Source organism: Agelaius tricolor, unplaced genomic scaffold (genome assembly GCF_023055355.1).
Source record: "Agelaius tricolor isolate 1412-34295 unplaced genomic scaffold, bAgeTri1.0.p SCAF_1, whole genome shotgun sequence".
NCBI classification, from domain to species: domain Eukaryota; kingdom Metazoa; phylum Chordata; class Aves; order Passeriformes; family Icteridae; genus Agelaius; species Agelaius tricolor.
Window position 1 is genome coordinate 56385007 of NW_027269261.1, and position 19742 is coordinate 56404748.

The window sequence follows — 19742 nt, forward strand, 5'->3', positions numbered from 1 at the left end:
TGTCTCCAGCTTATGACAGATCATCTCTTGATCTAAAAAAAATTTACTTTCATTTAGTAGTTTATGAAAAATATATAGATATGCTGGGTGATTTCTTCCAGTTTGTATTTCTATTGAATTTTCTGCTTTGTCTCCCATCAGTTGTTCTTTGGTGATAAGGGATCTTACCACCTGTGTGAGAAAAGGCTTCAAAGAATGGAAGAACTGTGCCAAAAGCTGCCAGTGTCTGATCCAGTGCGGGGGACATTGGAAAGCAGCCAGCGAATCCTGAAGGATCTGAAATCCCAGATAGACAGCACATACATGAAGCTGACAGAGCACTCGGACACCTGGAAGGGCTATAGGAGCAGGTGTCACCTCCATTCCTACTTGGGTCTGGCAGAGCCTTATGCATGGTCACTTCTCTGTGTGTCATCATAGACCAGTACCATGGGAAAAGTGATGCTGTGATCTTAGCTTCAAGTAGAAAACTATACTTTGTGTAAATTCCACAAATTATAGTGGGGCTTCAACTGGATTTTATCATTTTTTGCCTACACTTAAAAGGTTATTGTTTTGTGGTGGCAATTTTTGTCTAACTTGTTTTTTTTAATCCTTTGATATCTTATTTCAGATTTTCTGAATTGGCAAGTTGGATTTCATCAACAGAAAGAGAGCTAAAGAAGATAAAGGAAAATGTTAATGATACTGCCAAGTACAAGCAGTGTAAAGCATCTGTGGGGGTGAGCCCTTAGCTTGTCTTCCAACAAAGCTGTGGTCATTGCTACTGGGACTCTGGATAAAATTCTGCTCCAAAGTAGTGCAGCTGTTTTACTACAGAGACCATAGTAGCTCTGTTGATTCCTGGTATTCTTAAAAACATTACCAGGAGAAAGGTGCATGTTACAGCAAATGTAGCAGAAGTTCTTACTTTTAATAATTTAGAGTGACAGGTCCCTTTCCCTCTATATTTAGAGCATAAAAATTATAGGGGTAGATAGAAAAAATATTTTCCCCTCATCTTATTGCATGCAGAGTTAAAAGTGCTGCTCAAAGAAAAGCAAAAATTTTCTGGATTGCAGATTTTTGAATGATCTTACATATGTAATTACTTTTGAATGACCTTACTTGTAAGGAAATCTTTTACAAAAATTGTCTTCTACCGCAGTATAACGGGGAGGAAAAAATACACTACCATTCAGTTTCTACTAGTGACTGGTAACAAAGTGATAGAATAGCTGAAGATTGAGTTGGTTGTTTAAATTAGTTTTAAACAATAATTTATTGTGACAGTTGGGACATGACCTTTCTTTCTGTTTTTGGGTTTTTTTTAATTTCACATACTAGAAGCACCTCCATAGTTTAGATGTTTATGTGAAACTCATGAGCAGGTTATGAGTCTAGATATACGGAGAAACATTATTAGGATGACCTTGATAAAACTGATAGATCCTTAGCTTAATGGGTGTTCTCCTTCAAAAAGTCTGATTTACTCATGTAGTTTCACTGCTGCCAACATCATCTCATCAGCACTGCCACAAAGATACAAATGAACTACAGGTTGAAAAGAGATGTGGAAAAAAAACAATTTAAATAGGAAAAAAAATTATACTTAACTTTATATTGCATGAAATTATCTATTTGGGGAAGTCAGCAACTCAGATTTAAATTGCAACTAAGAAATATGGTGAATATATGGAAAATATACATGTGGTACCTGCCCTCTATCTATCTATCTGTAAGTAAAAAGGTTTATGAGGGAAAAGTATTCCACTACTAACTAAAGAACTACTAATTAGTAGTGGAGTAAAGTGTGAAAGTGCAAAATTCTGGCCATTGACTGAAACAGAATCTGATAGGGCTATGCAAATAGAAAAATACTACATTTCTAGTGTTTCAAGCTAAAGTAGTATGTTTACACTACTAATCTTTGAAGTGATGCCATGAATGTCAGCTATTGAAGTATTTTGTATATTTGAAGAAAATATGTTTTGATTTTTTCTGTAGGAAATTAGGAAGCATATTCACAAGCATGGAGAAAATCACAGCTGGCTGAAATCTAGACTTGTTGTTTTGACCTCACTTTGTCCTGATTTGGAGGCCAAAGAGACAGAGGATGAGCTCTGTAAACTTTCCAGTGACTTCAAGAGACTTCTAGATTTGCTGGCTGAGGTACAGTATGACAGACACAAGAGCTCTCCACTTACAGTGTCACATGACATGACATCAACTGTGGCTTCACAAGCACAAGTTCCCTGCTGTGCTTTTTTAATTAAAATGCAACCCTTCAGCAGGGAAAAATTAATTTGTACTCCATGGGTAGCTAAGCACTGAGACTACCAGGCAAAAAGAAAAAAGACATTATTCTATTGGATCTTTTCTCCTTGCAGAATTGGAAAGTGTCATAGTAAATGTTTCTGCAATCAAAATGTCCATTTTTTAAGGTTTTTTAAATCAGTTTGTAGTGAACATTGTCAAAACCATGATGTACATCAGCTAGTAGATATAAAATTTCACTTTAATCATGACTTATTTATTTTTTATGCTGAAATAAAGCACTGCTTTGGGGTTGTTTCTAGTCATTAAGGATGTATATCATGTCCTGAACTTGCAGAAAAAGGCTGCAGTTTTCTGAGCTCTGAATGAAAAGGAGATACTGTAACGGCAGAAATCATGGGAAATTTCTAACTCATAACAAGCAAAACCTTTCAGAAACACTGAAACCTTGAGTTCTGTGGGCTCTCAGGGAACTTACTGCTTCACAATTTATATAGTTAAAAGAAAAATCAGGTGAAACAGATTCTTGCACTTAAAAGGTTGAATAGACCCACTTAAAAGCAAAAAAAAGAGTTCAGGAAAGAGAAAGAGTTCAGACTTCAGAATTTCACTGTTGATGTCAGTTCTTGTGGACGCCTTATAGGGGTTTCAAATGTATAAAATTCCTATCTATTTATTGAAAGTTCTCTAAACTTCTGGTGGTGTGAAAGCTGTTGGAAGGTTTGGACAAGAAATGTAATTTCCACCTGACTGCAAAAAGCTTAATTTTCTTTTATTTTTAATTTTTTGGGGGCTGATTTTTGGAGTTAAATCACTAGTTTTTTGTTTCCTCTAAAAGTCAGAACTAAATATAAGAAGAACTTAATGAGGGTAATAGAAGTAAATACTTGGTTTGAATCTAAAAGCATAATCTAAATGGCACTCTATATTATAGTTAAACAACTACTGATTCTTAGAAGTCAGAATACTATTTATAAAGCTTGTTAATCAGATGGATGAGACTGTTTAGGCAAGGACTGATACTGGGCATTGCCAGAGTTCAGCAATAGATTTGGAGACCAAAATCTAAACATTTATATAACAGGAAATTATATGGCTTGAGTTCAAATGACTCTCCAAAGTAAAAAGGAAAGGAAAGAAACAGGAAAAGGATCTAGAATTATTTATGATTAAAACCCTAAAACACAGGAACTATATGAGGAACAGAGCCTGAGAGTCAGCTACATGAATTTAGCTGAATCACACAAATAGAGAAGATCTTTCTGGTGTGTTTAATGGATACTCCTCTTTCTTTATAAAATGTTGCAAGCTGAGACTGGGTACTGCAGCACATGCACATTGGGGTCCATAAAACCAGGGTAATTCAGTACTTCAGTGTATTTGTGATTGACCAAAACAATGCTGAAGACAGTCCAAACGGCAGCAAAATTTTTTGTGTGTGTTGAGTAGTGCAGGTGTTTTGGAATCTGGATCAGCATGCAAGGATAAGGAAGGAGTGTGTGTTTTCTAAGTGATCACCAGTAAGTAACTGTCACAGATGTCACATAAGTAGCTATTTGTCATTTGACAGTGTAACAGGGAGTATGTTTGAACAAGACAGAGGTCTCCCCAGTCACATTTTAAGTCTAGAGACACTTTTTCAGTGTAAAGTTAAAGGTGTCATAAATGCTGGAGATAAAAATGTTTTAAATTTAAAAAAAAATACTGTGTTTTTGAAAAGGTATTGCAAATCTAAATCTACCCTTAAAATATAGCTGTGTCTTTCAACATTAAATACTTAAAGTTATCTGTGATGTTAGATTGAAAATACCTTAGGTGCTGTTGGAGACTGTGTCCAGTACAAAGAAGAAGTTAAAAGTGCAATTGAAGAGTTAATCAACAACTCTAAGGAAGTCCAAGCAGAGGCTGAAAAGATCCTGGATACAGAAAGTTTATTACAAGCTCAGCAACTACTGCTTCATCATCAGGTAGGGCAATTACTCATGTCCATATCCACTTTTTTTAAAAGACCAATTTATGTAATTACAAAATTTTGTTATGTCCATTAATATAAGTCTTTATATTTAAACTTGAAAAAGTTATAAAGGAAACAGTCCTATATGGCCTAGAATTGGTTTCTTTTAGTGAAAAATGTTTTCAGTATCTTTTAAATATTAATTGTCTAGTTTTATTTCACATGGGGTTTTGGGACACAAAACACTGAAAAAAACTTCATTCACTTTAAATTTTGGGTGAGTGTTCTCTGCAGATATGTAGACTCTCCCTCTTTTACCTTTTTATAGCTTGAGTTTCAGATTCAATCATGGTGAATTGGGCACAATTCTGGCTTTGGAAATTTCTCTATTTTAACAGTTTGATGTGGCCCCAACTCTAAATATTGGAGGGAAGGTGTTGCTCTAGCCTCATTTCCTTCTCTGGATAGCTATTTTTGTGACAGATGGGCCTCTATTCTGTAGGAGTAGAACAGGAGGTTTTTAATGCACTGATAATGGATCAAAACATTTACAGGCTACAGTAATAATCAATGGTATGGCTTCCATACACCAAAAATCATAGCTTTTAAGGCCAAATATAGGAAAATAACTTTTTGAGTTGCTCAGAGCTAATGAGATTAGGAATCATTTATTGCCAATGTTTGGGTATTATTTCAGTTTTTTATATTGACATCTATTTCTGTGGAGTCAAACAGCTTAGTGTCTGACCAATCACTAAGTCTTACCTGTGTCTTATCTAAACTCTTTGGTACTTACAAGCACTATTGTATGTGTAAAGGTTTGTATTCATTCTTTAAATACTCCACATTCCTTATCCATTTTAGGAGAGGTAGTAGAAACAGTTAACTTCTCCTTGAGCTCTTTTCCTTGCAGTATGGAGTCTACCAAGGCAGAAACAGATTTTGACACAGACCTGAAGGGACCCAGAGTAGAATTGAGCTAGCTGTGAGTTTACATAGCAAGGCTGGCTGGGTCAGACATGTTATAAAGGAGAGAGGATGCATTCTCAGGAGTTTCTGATAGTGCTGCAAATCAAAAAGACCTCCAGGACAGAGCTACACAAGCTAGCCACACCCTGCTGCTCTCTAAGAGGGCTGATATATTGCTTTGCTCAATCTGGGGCTCCAACCTATGCCTCAGGAGTGCAGAGCAGACGTGGATTCAGTCGTGAGGAATACATGCGCCTGTGACTCCTGCCGTGGTTGCTCAACTGCTGCAGCTTCTGCTTTCTCAAATATGTTTTGGATAAATGGCCACATTTTCACTCTTTTTCTCCATGCACATGCTACAAAAGGCAGCATTTGACATTTTGGAAGCTAGAGCATATACTTCATGAGTGTGTGACTCTCAAAAATACTTGCCCGTTTGTCCCTTTGTCTGTTACTCTCATTGCATACCCCTGCAAAAATAGAAAGGTGCTCCATCATTCCAGTTTCCCAAAGGGGCTGAAAAGAAGTAAGTAATCATTCCTGTTGGATGAATCCTTTTAGCAAAGGACAAGGAGACTCCGTGCAAAAAGGCAAGATGTGCAAAAGCAGATTTCCCAAGCCAAGCGGCTGCAGATTGAAGGTGGACTGCCCAGCACAGTACGAGAGGATTTACAAAAATTAGAGGGAACATTGGAGAACATGCAGCAGACTATGGAGAAACGGGAAGAGCAACTGCAGGTGAGTCTTTTGCTCTTGGAAATAAGACCTCATGCTTACTTCTTCCTCATTTTCTTTTTTTTAAACTTAGTAAAAGCCAATTTTTTTAATATCAAAAAACTGAGCTAATTTTCTCACCTTTGAATCTTGGTCCTCGGGGCTTTCATGATCAGTACCACTATGAAAACTTCTTGAAACTGTATACCTCTTAAATAATAAAGAAATAGGATTCAGGCTAGAAGTGTTTAAAAGTCTCAACTATTCAGTCATAATAGTTAACAGTTTTAAATAATTTATCTGTGAATTTATTTTTTGATGTCTCTTTTCTGGTTACTAAAGATGGTATTGCTCTTTAGTTGAGTGTCCTTAGGCTGGATATTAGGTTTATAACACCTGATGTGCAAATATAATCCTCACAACTACTGTGTGAAATACATGCTGTGATCCTAAATTTAAAGAAGGAGAAAGTCACGGGAAATTCAAGTGGATTGCTTCAGCTTGTATAACTAATCATGGACTCATCTGGGATTAGAATTTATAGCTTCTTGCACCCATATCTGATTTGCTCTTTACATGTTTCTGAGCAGAATGTTAATCCAAATGGCCACTATTCTGTGCAAATGGTTTAAGTCACCAAAATTGTTTCCCATGAGAAAATATAAGATGAGAAACACAATCAATAAACCTCAAGTAACTTCTTAATTTAAGCACAAATTATTGAAACAAATTTTTTCTCTAAAAATTCCCATATGTAAAGTCTTAATCTGTGCTTCAGAATCAAGAAAATAATTGTTTAAGCTGTAGTAGTCCTTGTGACTGGTAATTAAATGCTGTAGGTTAATCATAATTCTGCATTATCAGAAAAGAGAAAATAGGTCCTTATGTGTGATTTTCCTGTGAGTAGGGATTTTCTTCTAACATTTTACTGTAATTTATTTCATTAAAGGAATTAAAAATCCTTTTGATATTTTTTTCTACTTGTCATCCTAAATGTCTTCATTTATTACTTTAGATTTCTTACAGGACATAAGATTTAAATACTGCTGGCAACTTAGAGGATGGTGCTTTTTTTGCACAGCATAATATGAATCCACAAACATTTAAGGAAAAAGTTTTATTTGGTTTAGAAGAGTTTCATCTGCTTACTGTTAAGTAGATGGCTTCTCAGGAAAATTATTTTATGTCAAGACTTTCTCTTTTTTCCTTTTTCAGTAACGTACAAGGAAAATGTTGTTTTGTCTCCTTTGATCTCCTTGTGTTCCTTTTTTGGTTTTGTCTGTTTTTTAGGTCACAATAAATAAATGGGAGCAGTTTGAAAGAGACAAAGAAACAGTAGTAAAATATCTCAATCAAGCAAGCTCTGTACTTGAACGTATCTTAAACTTTAGCAGTTTAGAGAGCCTCTCCTCAGAACTGGATCAGACAAAGGTACTGAGTGTGTGAAATACAGGAACTGAGGTGTCTTTCTGCCTTGCCTGTTGACATGGGCTGAGTATATTGCCTTCAATCTTTGCATGGTTTCCCATTAATGCCCATGCAAATTGCATTACAGATGAGAGATCGCATAAACTTCCCAGAGGTAAAAAGCCATTTTGTGAAAAAACACAAAGGATATCTCAAAGTCTGCACCTGAAGCCTATAGTTAATATAAGCTATAGTTATCTATATTTATAGTTAAGATATCTGAAGCTGAAAGTTAATATCATTTTGAGGACTTCTCATTTTATGCTCAATAATCATCTATGCTGGTAATCCAGTGTTGAGCACTTGCTTGTCAATTGTATTAGGGTACACTTTGGCAAGGTTGTGTGGAATGTGACAAATAACACTCTTAGACCTGAGAAGAAAAAGGAAAGATGTCTACCCATCCCATGGAGAAGAGCCATAACATGCCATTTGTCCTTAGTAGCACAGAATTATCCCAGCCCATTTTATTTACTACTACAGAAGTAATAATTGTGCTTGTTTTTCCTAAGTGCCATGGTTTACACACCACTGTTAACCTTTGATGAAGCCAATAATAAATTATACCTACCTTGATTATGCTCAGCATAAATTTTTCTGGTGTGTGGGTTTAATGTTTGTGACAGAAAATAATTGCTAAATGAAGTGAAAATACAAAATATGAGGTGCTGCAAAATCCACTTGGTGAATGGTGGGATTGAAAAATTAAGTAAAGATGTATGTTATCTTGTGCAATGCAAAAATAAATTACTTGAAGGGCTATAGAAGAAACTTTGATTTTTTGAGTTAAAAACTTGCACATGCAGCATCCCTTGATAAATTTAATTCAATCTAGTTTGTTCAAATGGGCTTTTCTTAAATGTAATATAAAATTAACTTTCTTCAGAGATCGTTTTTATGTATTTACACATTCAGAATATACATGTAGGACACGGGTACTTTTTTCCAACCATAAACATTGAGGAAAACTACTTTTTGTGTAAATATATGAAACTCTATGGTTGTATTAATACGTATTGCATCCTTACAGGAACTTTCTAAACAAACTGAAGCAATGGCAGTACAGGCTGAGAATTTGGTGAAGAATTCCTCTGAGATACAGCTTGGTTCAAAGAACAAGCAGTCCCTTCAGCATCAGGCAAAATCAATCCAAGAACAAGTGAAAAAAATGGAAGTTACTCTTGAAGAAGAGTATGTTCTTAACAAGTCCTAATATTTATTCTTCACTATAAGATTGTATCAGATTTCTAGACTACCTTGTCAGCATTTTGTGTTGTCTCATCAGCTCTGTCATTTACTGCTTTCTCTGGCATAGTAACCAAGCTGTGGTACCAAATATGTCAAAAGAGTGTGTGCAAACTAACAAATTGTTTTCTTTTAATTATATGTAGTTTATAAAGTTAGTTATATTTAACCTGCTACTTTAAGCCCCAGTCATCTGAAGAAGGGATAATTGAGCTCATTCTTGAGGTACTGGACTCTTTTGGAAAGAAAAAGTCTCTTTTGGAAAGAGTACTAGAGCAACACATTTGCCTCATTCTTCAGTATTCCACTTTCTCTATAGGAGTGTCAAGAAGTGCCTTCATCTTAGCTGAATGCCCAAATTGTATTTCACGGGCGATATCAAAGCTGCTTCTGCTGCCAAAAAAAGGCATAATTTTCCAGATTTTGTTTAAAAATGAAAGGTTCAAACTCCAAGGAAACCTTGATAAATATTCGTAGCTTTTTGTACTTTTAAAAAGTTCTTCCCTTCTCTCAAGTGAGCAATTCAGTTATTGAACTTGTTACTCAAATTCATATTGTTGCTATTCTTATTTTATCCCTATACAGATACATTTGTATGTATGTATGAAATCAGTATTTTTGCATACACTAGATCTGATACACAAGTCATAGGTACCTGTGCCATTTATATTTTATCTTACTGGAATTACTCTCTTGAATATTTTACTGTATAAGATTAAGCAGGTACCATCACCTCGAACAGAATATGAGCAAAGGGCAATACCCAAACGATTGGGTTTTTTTCCTCATAATGACTACTATCGTGCTAATCTGATTTTAGTTTAGTGCCGTTTTCTTCCTGATGTGAAAGAACAGTTATAAAGCTGAATGACTAGCCTGTGCAGCAAATGGTGATCTGACCATTTATGTAATGCTTTCTCTAACATGAAGTGCTAGAGTGATTTGCAGTCAAATTCTACCATCTCTCGCTAAATACTTTACATATTATTTTCTCCACTGTAAGAGAGAAAACTAGTGTGATTTTTCAATCTTTGAAATTTAGCCTTCCAGCAATTAATATTTGCTTTTTAAATAAAATTATTTATTTATAAATGAAAGTCATCATTGATATACCCTTTCAGTGTAGATATGAAATAGGTTTTAGTTGAATGTATGGATTATACAGAATGTCTGTGGTAGTGTGACAGATAATAAAAAGCTAAATACCTTCTGCAAAAGATGCAAATACATACAACTGTCTACAGGGTATCTACAGAAGTATAGTAAGTATGTAAGAGTTATATTTTAACTTGCATCATCAATAAAAATCTTGGCCAAGTAATTTAAAGTGAAGTTATTCCAAACTCCTAAGTTACACAGTATGCCAGTGAACAGGAAAAGGAGAGAAAAGTTTGAGCAGCTCTCCACAGTCAGTTGCTGTAACAACTTAGCCCATTTGTCTTCCAAGGCAATCATGCAGAGCTGTGCAGTGTGTTTGAGGTTGCATTCTTTACTGTCTGTGGCTTTCTTAAAGAAACTCCAATGAAGGAATGCAACAGCAGTTGTGCCACTGATCTGATCCCTGGATTCTGATTTCCAGCTGTATTTTCATAAGCTGGACTTGAGTGAAATATTTTTGCACATTGTTTTCCTACAAATAACTTGAATTTGCATACACTCTTATAAGTAAATGGCTGTTGACTTTTTTTAAAAATTTTGAAAATAAATAAGAAAAAATAAAAAGGCCAACTTTTACATTTTTAGGCTACATCTTTTCTTAAAGCTTCCTCTAGCTTTAATGAATGGGAGGGAAAGTTAAGAACTTTTTATGGTGGAATGGTTTTTAGGCTATATTTAGAATGAAAATATATTTTGAAATTTTGTAATATTCAAACTTTTATGATGAAACTAATATTTTCAGTAAAATAGAAAATGTGTGTTTTGCAAGCTGTGTGCAGGGCCTACATTAGCACTGGTTTCAATTACTTGGAAGGAGCAGAAACTTGTATACTGGAAGCTAATGCTGTCAGGCCTTGTATAATGGCCTTCTTGCTTGTGACAAAAAAATAGGTGCTTTGGTTGCAATTCTAGACATAGAAAAATCAGTCATAATCTGTCTCTGTTTAACATACCTATAATATAAAACTACTAACTCTGAGGGAGTTGAGTCACATTTGTTGTTGATTCTTTGGCTTGATAGGAAATCATTGCCACAGCAAACATGAGCTTCTTTTAAGAGGTGGAGATTGCTGTTATAAAAAAGCAAGATCAATAAAGCAGTCAAGCATTGGTGACTATGTGTATGTCCACATTTCACTGGTTTTAATCATTCTGGTCTAGGGACTAAATTATGAACATTTATGCACTCAGTTATCTAAATATTTAGTTTTCTGATGTAATCATCATTCCATATTATTTCATAGAAATTTCATCCTGTTGATTTTCCTTTTCCTTTCTCTTCCCACTATGATGAGATTCTTGTACAGCTGATGAATAAAGCTGTACTTTCTTTTACCTCTTGATGTCCCCTCAATTGCTTATGCATTTGTTTGACTTTTGGCACATGATCTAATAGAGAACCATGTTTCAATGTCAATGCACAACTTGATCCTCTAAAATGAGAACTTTTTAAAATGACCGTCCCGTAGATTGAATAAGTTCCATTTTTATTTTAGCAAGAATATGGGCAGCTTCATTATATTAAACTGTTTATTCTCTCTAATTGATTTGGTTAATTTTAGTATTAAAAGCATGGAAATGGTGAAAAACAAGTGGGATCATTTTGGCAATAATTTTGAAGCTCTGTCCAACTGGATAGCTGAACAAGAAAAAGAACTGGAAACTTTGGAAACATCATCATCTCCTTTGGACATACAGATCAGCCAAATCAAGGTGATTAGTTATTGTTATGTTTAGTATTAAAAGCCCATTTAGCTGTTATTTTGCCAGAGGCCAAATGAGAAAAGAGACATTTTACATGTTTCAAAAGTACCATGATGAAATGGTGGCAAATTTTATACATAAATATACCAAGCAGTAAGGTCTTATATAAACTAAAGGAAAATTCTTACAGGCTGCCTTCTCTTTAATGTTGAGTTTACATATATGAAGTCTTTATGTGTATGGTTAAAAACATAATTTATACCCTTCTTATTTTTTGAGTAATCTCAACAAAATAGCTACATAAATAAAAGTTGGTTTTTTTTAAACATACAACTGCTAGTGGCTATAGAACTTGATTTTAATCTTGCAAGCTAAAGTTATAACTTGATTTATGTATCTTTTATGCTGAATTAATAAAGAAACTATTGCTCTTGGTAGCTTGAAAACCTACATAACATTTACTGTGATTGTATTTGCACTGTCTTCAGTTCCATGTACATTCCTGTAGTTACACAGTGGTTTAGTTTCAAATTGCTGACTGAGGTGCATATTGTCTCCAAGCATTTAATCTCAAGGGCTGACTTTGTATCCTTCCACAAATGGAAATGTACCTTCTCTGGAATGGCGTGTTTCTAAGGGTGCAGAGTTTTTCTATAGGCAGTCACATTGCCATTTTCTTTTTTCTGTGACCTACTAATTCTTCAGGAGGTGCACAGGTGTGCAGCTGCTTCCAGACCAGCTTGACACTATTTCCAAAGGATCCTATTAGGCACTTGTTTCATGTGACAGAAGCAGTTTATCAACAGATTATCCTGTTCTTGATTTGTTCACAACTTTACAAAGACTAAATAAATAAAATCTCTTGACTTCATCATTGGATAACAAAACAATGTTTGAATTCTTGCTTCATCACCACAGCAATTCAAAACCAGTTTCCTTATGAAATAATATGTATGCACTTATTCCACTGGCATATATTATAGTGTTGTCCTGCTTTTCTATAATTAGTGGCCAGGATTCCAGTGTTTAAGACAGAAAATAAGTGCATCAAATGATGCTATTATTGCATTGCAGTGTGTCAGTTCTTGTCTGTATAAATGGAGCATTAAGTCCTACTAGCCTATTCCAACCAAATTCCCAGAAAGGTTGTTCCTCACTGTAGATGCAGATAAGCATTTTCAAGGGATTTTTACACTGCATTGAAAGTTTCTGAAAATTCCCTCATAATTCTTACACATATAAGCACCATGGTCAGCAGGTGATGTTTGTGAACAGACATAAACCAGAAAATCCTCCTCATAAGGCAGAGGGTACATCACTGTACCTCAGGTGAACAAACTAATGAGCTTTATGGGCTGTGTTATGTGAAGCGTGTCATCTCACCTCGATTGCATGGACATAGCCAGAGATCTGCTTCAGCAGCATTGCCTTGTGCCTGATTTTGAAGAGTTTGCTATGTTTTTTTCTTAGTTTCCTGATAAGCTACTCTGTTTCACAACACTAATCAGCATACTTAGTATATAATTCCTACTACACCATATTAGTAAGGAGCATTTCAACATAAGGCAAATGACAAAAAAATAGTGTGCTCCTTGACACCTTTGGCTGACCAGATAAAAAGCCTGGGGTCAGCTGAATGTAATTATCCTACATGGTAGTGGAAATACTCTGGTTTTGATGACGCTGATTGCAAAGCCCCAGTGACTTCAGCAGAGCCAGATTTTCACCTACACATTTCTCTGAAATTCCTCGTGGAACAAAATGACAGTTATCACAAGTAGTTGCCATTGGTGGCAGACTCAGTGCAAGTTTGAAAGCCTCAATTATCCACCTTCTTTTATGTAACTGAGTGAATTTAACAGAATAGCGTAGGAGTGAGAAAGCACTGCCTCATTTGTATCTGCTGCATTGTTAGATAATTTCAGCTTCAGGGCTGCAAATCCAGTATTTTTCCTCAGCAACATGTTCTTGTGCAAAAAAAGATATTTTATAATCCAAATTAATTCAGAATATATTGCGTAAAGAGAAACTATAAATTCTTATAGCACCACTTTTTTTTTCTGACAGTCACCCTGCTAATTTTTGACTGAATGTTGCAGCAAGCCACTCCTGAGCTTTATAATGGCTTTTTAAGAAAGAGACCATACTTTTATCACTATTGCATTAGAAGCTGGGCACTTCCTATGCTTTGAGAGTGAATTTTCAAGAAAGTTTTTGGTTACTTTCATGTATATACATATTCTAACTTTTTTTTTTTGATCTGAGAATGCTATTGCCTATGTCAATTACAAAGAACTCACTTTGATCTTTCAAGTCTCTCCCAATGGGTGTTTTCCATTGCTTTTGAGAGCTCCATGGACATGATATATCAGCAGTAATTAACAAAAAACCCGAAACCTGTTGTGAAAAAAAGAGCTTAATTCCAAGTTCATTGGTGCCAACTGAGTAAATAGCCACTGAATGAGAAACACTGTTTCTTTTTTGGATGATGTAGCTGCCAAGTTTGCCTCTAATTTGTAATAAGACAAGTACAAAATAATAGGAGACAGTTGCTGTTATGCAGCTGCTGAAATGTAAAGCTAGTGAAAGTTTTTCTTTATGCATTTACTAATTGAGGTACAGGACAGATAAAAAAATTACCAAAAGCCATTATCACCCTTGTTTCATGATTTCCTACTTATACTGCAGTGTGGTTCTTTATTTAATCTTCTGCCTAAGGGCACACTCATGCCAACTTATGACCTAATTAAATTTATCCTTTATTACACTGTAATATTTTAAATTAGAAAAGGAAAACCATCTCTACTGCTTTCTAAATATGGCACGTTTTTTTGGTAAGTGCTTGAAAACCTATTAAACATAACTAACCAACTGTTAGGGTTCAGCTCCTTGACAATACTTTTTCAGTTACACAATCATGTTTTTCCATCTTCTGTTTATTTTTACTCTTAAAGAGAATTGTGTACTACTTTCCTGTGACATAAGAGATGCTAAAATATGAACCATCATGTCTGCTTGAAAATATGCACCTCAGCCAATTCTAGTTGCTCTTCATACACACTGGTTTTAGGGCAGCCTATATTATAAACCTTTGACAGAGAAAACCTTTAAAACCTTTTCAAAAAGGAGAGGTATTTGCAGGTCATATTAAAGACTTTGGTAACTAGTTATTTCAAGTGGTCAATGAACTCTTACGTAATTTTTTGATGTTTGAAGGATGATGATGAAGGATGTTTGTAGCATAGAGAAGAAAAAGGAATTGGAAAATATTGTTCTAATAATTAAAAACTTCGTTTGAATTTTTTTACTATTGCTTTACATTTTAGGTTATTAATAAAGAGATAGATGGTAAAATAACTGGAATCTCAAACCTAGAAGAGGAAGCCAAGTCTTTTTCCCAGTTTGTTACCTCTGGAGAACGTGCACATATTAAAGCCAAACTGACTCAGGTCAAAAGGTATTGGGAAGAACTAAGAGATCGTGCACAGAGACTGGAAGGAACAATCACAGGGAATGCATCAGCACAGCAGAAATACGAAGAAAGTCTTAAACAGGTAGACTATGAAAAATCTAATGGATTATTTGCAGCAATTTATAGAATTACTCTATATTTTTCTAAAATTGACTGTAAAATGCATATTATACAGGATGGACTAAAATAAATAATTGTGTTTTTAAGGTAATTGCAAGACCTAGATACATAAATTTGTGCTTTGAATTACCTAAAAGGCTGCCTCAGAAATGCAGTAAAATGTACGCACTTTATACAAAAACATAAAAAACATAAAAATGATGTTGTCTTCTTGAAAACCTATGTTGTTCTCCTGGATATTGCACTATTGAACCACATCCATACTTCTTATAAACACTCTTAACTTCATTCTTTGGTTGACAGAAGGTTGTAAAGAAAATAATTTAAATATTATTATTGCCCCAGCTGGGAGGAACTGAGCACTGTTAGCATCTTTTAACTTCAAAAGGCACTCAGCACTACAAAGGCTTAGGATATAAAATTCTCTTAGCAGCAAACATTTAAAACGTGTTATTTAAAGAATCATTTATGTAATTCCTGCTGATTTTAGCTTCTGGTTTGCCTTTGTTTTTTTTATAGGTGCAGCAGTCAGTGTCTGAATTTGAAGCTAAGCTAGCTGAGCCTCTCACATCATGCTCTTCAGCAGCAGCAACATATGCAGCTCTCCAGGACTGCACGGTGAGCAGGTGGCCAGCTGTTCCTGGCACTGAGCCCAGGGACACGGTGTCACACTGACCTCCTTACAGAAACCCCAGACCAGGGGCTGCCTGATGCCACGCGGCTCAGGGTGAAGGCAGAAGGAGGCAAGGGCAGCCTGTCACCATTTCAGACAGGATTAGAAATTTCCTCCCCAATCTAGGGGGAAAGAAAGCCTAAAAGTACCACTTTGTCCTTCAGGTTATTGGTTTTAACTTTGTGCATCTAAAACTTTATGAAAAACAGGAGATAAGAAACAAGTCTGTTTAGCATTTTTCCTCTAAGGTTTCCCAATGAGAACTTGGATTTTAGTATAGGTAATCTGTGACTAAAGAAAATATATCCTTGGAAGCAGTTTTACTTGGACAATTAAGAGACTAGACAGGGTTTCAACTTAGAAACTTTTATCTGTGATGCTAGGAATCCATGGGTATTTGGATATTTGGTTCAGTCCATTGCACAAAGAAAACAAGTACTGGATTGATATTCAAGCTACATATAATCCCATCTCAGGGAATGTGGTGTAGTATTTTTGTTTGTAAATGCTGGTATGTTTTTCAACAATAATCATAGCCTTTCTAAGAAAATACTACAAAAAATTATAATCATATTATTCTTGCAGTAAAATGCATATATATCTTCTGAACTTAGTGATTGATAACTGCTTACAAAGACTGTTTTCAGGGGGACCTGACCTTTCTGCTTTAAAAAAGCTTGATACTAGTTGAAGAAAAGTATTTTGCATATGAAGAGTTTATTTAGACAGCACTTGTAATCATCATTTTTATTGACTTTTAAACATTATGAATATACTGAGTATGCTGTTATAAGGTCTTGTTCTCTTTAGGGGATCATGATGATTAAATATCTTGATGTGAAATTATCAGCAACTTATTCCTGTATAATTAACATTTCCTCCTATATGTGATTTCTTGTAATTATAAAAATTACTATTGTTACTATTTTACACCTGTGAGTTGGAGCTTTCGTGATCTTAAATGAGTTTCATTTTGTGATTTTCTAACTCACTGTACTACATTTCAATCATTTTCATATGGACAAGTTTCCCAGCTTTCTAGAAACAGCAACACTAGAAAATGTAGTTCACATTAGATGTCATTTCTAAGAAAAGGACCTTTAGCTAATGCTGACAGAAGTTCCAAGTAACTCTTCCCTACTTCTCCCATGTCGTGACATTGTCTGCAAGTCTGGCAGTCCTCACCTGTTGGAGTGAGGTTTTGAGTTTACTCTGTATAAATTAGAGCAACTCTTAGATAGGTGTTAGGGAATCTCAAGCTTTTTCCTGAATGTGGAGCTATGTCCTACACGGATGATGCTGTGTCACATGCCCATTCAGGAGATCTGCAGAGTTTTTTTCCTTTTAGCACTGTTCCTGGGGAAGTCTTTTGCCACTACAATCCAGTTCATTGGTATGCTGGGAACACGTGTACCTAGGGTGGACCTGAGCAATATCTAAGATATGAAGTGACTTCATGATCTGATGGATGTAGCATTGCTTCAAACTCATGAGTAGAACTAGAGAATTTTTCCCACCATTGTTACCATAACTCTGTTGTTTATGTATGTAAATTCTGTTTCTTTTACATGTTCCCTAGGACCTTTGTCATACTGTGGAAAAACTGAGCAACCCTCTGGCCTCTCTCTCAGCCGGTGTCCGAAAGGTGGCCAACAAAGAAAAAGCTGCTCAAAAGGTCACAGCATTACAGCAGAAATATGAAAAAGTGCTGGAAAGTGCTAAGGAGAAACAGAGCTTATTAGAGAATCTTCTGGCTCAGTGGCAGAAGTGAGTAAACTCCCACATCTGTTGTGGTGGACACAGAGACCTTCCTGGGCTCAGCGTGTGAGACTGAGAGGATGACTTGGTAACTCTAGGTTGTGATTTTGCTAGGCAGGAGAAGGAGCTCTCTGCTTTCCTGGCCTGGTTGGAGGGGTGTGAAGCTGCAGGCAGGCCTGCAGAGCAGTATGTGTCTGCTGACAGAATTAAACTGGAAGGTGAACTGCAGGCACTGCAGGTATGTTTCAACTGAAATATTGTCCTTCTGCATTTTCTGTGTCTTTTAAAGGAAGGAATTGCTCAATTATAGTGTGGCAATCAATTGATTCTGGGCTTTACAAATCTCCTAGGAGATATTACATTATCACTTGCTATTTCTCAATGACTGTACTATTAGTTTTAACTATAATATGCCAGCTAAAAAAAAAAGGAAAAAAGTGCCTTGGTATATCCTATTATCTATGAAGGAAGGACATCAGTCTGCTTGTTAGAAGATCCTTTCTCTAGGATCTTTATTAGGCAATATCCCTTTATTAGGCAATACTTACCTTTTTTTTTTTTTTTTTTTTGCATGTGAGGAAAGGTTCTCAGATGAAAAAATGCGTGAAGGTTTTGAAATTGCAATGGAAGTCTGGTTCTAATTATTTTTTCAAACACAAGACTTTCATCCTATTCTAAATTATGCCTTCCCTTTGAATTTTTGCCATTTGTTTTTAGATTAATATGAAGCAGTTGGCCAAATGTAACATCTTTTATACCTTCTTCCTTGACGACAAGTAGAAAAGGAAAATTAATTGAGGGTTTGGGTTTGGTTTTTTTTGTTGTTGTTGTTGAATGTTTTTTTGTTTGGGGATTAGTTTGCTTGTTATTGGGGTTTTTTTGGGGGGTGTTGGTTGGTTGGTTTTTTAGTATTTTGCTTTGTTTGAGCCAGTTTGCAACATTTCCTCACAACTCTCTTGCTGTACACAAAATCTATTGCAAAATGTGGTGCCAGTTTTAGCCACTGCCATCATAAAATAAAGCTGTATGGAAAAGTCACACTTTGTCCTGAAGGAGAGAAAAATACTGACTTAGATGAATCCCTACTGAATTTAGCTGTCTGAGAGGTGTTGAGTACCTGCTTGTCCTAATAGGCCTCAATGCCTCCAAGGCTTTGCCTCTGCTCACTCACTTGACTCAAAGTACTGTGCTGGAAATCTGTAGCTGTTTTTTTATTAGTTTTTGTTATTTTGCATTATATGGTGCCATGCTTAAACTAAAAGCTTTTCATTCCGTTGTTATCCCAGGATTTGAGAGCAGATATTGAGTCCCACACTTGTGTCTATGAGAGTCTTTTACAGTTAAATGAGACGCTGTTTCCAGCAGCTTCAAAGCAGTGTGTGAAAGCAATAAAAGAAAAATTTGAAGAGCTGGATGAAAGGTGGAAAGCTTTACCACAAATTGTTGACAAAAGGTTTGTGCTTCAGAGTGTTTTTTACATGTTAAAGTAACCAATATCCAGATGAGGAAGCCCCATCCCAAACTGTGATTTTACAGTATTGCCATTAGAAGACAAAGGTTTTAGGTCAATACCAATCCCTGAAGTCCCAGGAACAGGGGGTGGAGGATCCCACACATTTATGATGCCGGCTTTTTGACATACACTCACCCGATTTTTTTTGCTAGAAGAGTCTGTTTGAAGTAGTGTGGGGCAGGAAATGAAGGCAATGTTGCATTTCCTCAATTCCAATTTCCCAAGTAAATTCTAAAATCTCCAATAATCTGTTCTTGATTGTTTAAGTTATATGCTTTATTTTGTGCAAAGCCACACTATTGTAGTTTAAAACTCACTTTGAAATTCAAATTTGCCATAAATACTATAAATGCTCAGTTGTTAGGCTGCTGGCTCATGTTAAGCTTAGAAAAACTGTCTCCTTTATTTCATACTGTATGTTATCATATATTTAGATTTCAATTTTTTCCATGATGAACACACATATTTTACCATTTGTAATGTAGCTTAAGTAATAGATCCTGATCAATGCCATAATCTTCTAGGTGCTTTGCCAATATGATTGTTTTACAATATAATGATCTTCTACATGTTGAAAATTAGGTAGAAAAATTTCTAAAGGAAATGGGAAGGTAAATGACAAGGTCTTTTCCAAGGTCAAGGTTTAGACTTGGTACCTAGGTACTTAATTCTGCTGAGTTCTCCTCTGGACAGATTCTTCTTTTGAATTGTGTTCTTCTGATCAGACTTTACCCTTTCC

At 35.5% G+C, this 19742-nt stretch overlaps 1 protein-coding gene across 19 annotated transcripts in view; it reads left to right on the forward strand.

Moving 5' to 3' along the window:
- SYNE1 (spectrin repeat containing nuclear envelope protein 1) overlaps positions 1–19742 on the forward strand; it is a 289195-nt gene that overhangs the window by 98942 nt on the left and 170511 nt on the right. For all 19 annotated transcript variants that reach the window (XM_071435338.1, XM_071435390.1, XM_071435430.1 and 16 more), the window contains 13 exons: positions 142–350; positions 614–722; positions 1987–2151; positions 4056–4223; positions 5741–5917; positions 7184–7324; positions 8391–8551; positions 11326–11476; positions 14794–15021; positions 15579–15677; positions 17312–17499; positions 17605–17728; positions 18777–18943. In XM_071435338.1, the coding sequence (XP_071291439.1) occupies positions 142–350; positions 614–722; positions 1987–2151; positions 4056–4223; positions 5741–5917; positions 7184–7324; positions 8391–8551; positions 11326–11476; positions 14794–15021; positions 15579–15677; positions 17312–17499; positions 17605–17728; positions 18777–18943 (2087 nt within the window). The remainder of the gene's footprint in view (positions 1–141; positions 351–613; positions 723–1986; positions 2152–4055; positions 4224–5740; positions 5918–7183; positions 7325–8390; positions 8552–11325; positions 11477–14793; positions 15022–15578; positions 15678–17311; positions 17500–17604; positions 17729–18776; positions 18944–19742) is intronic.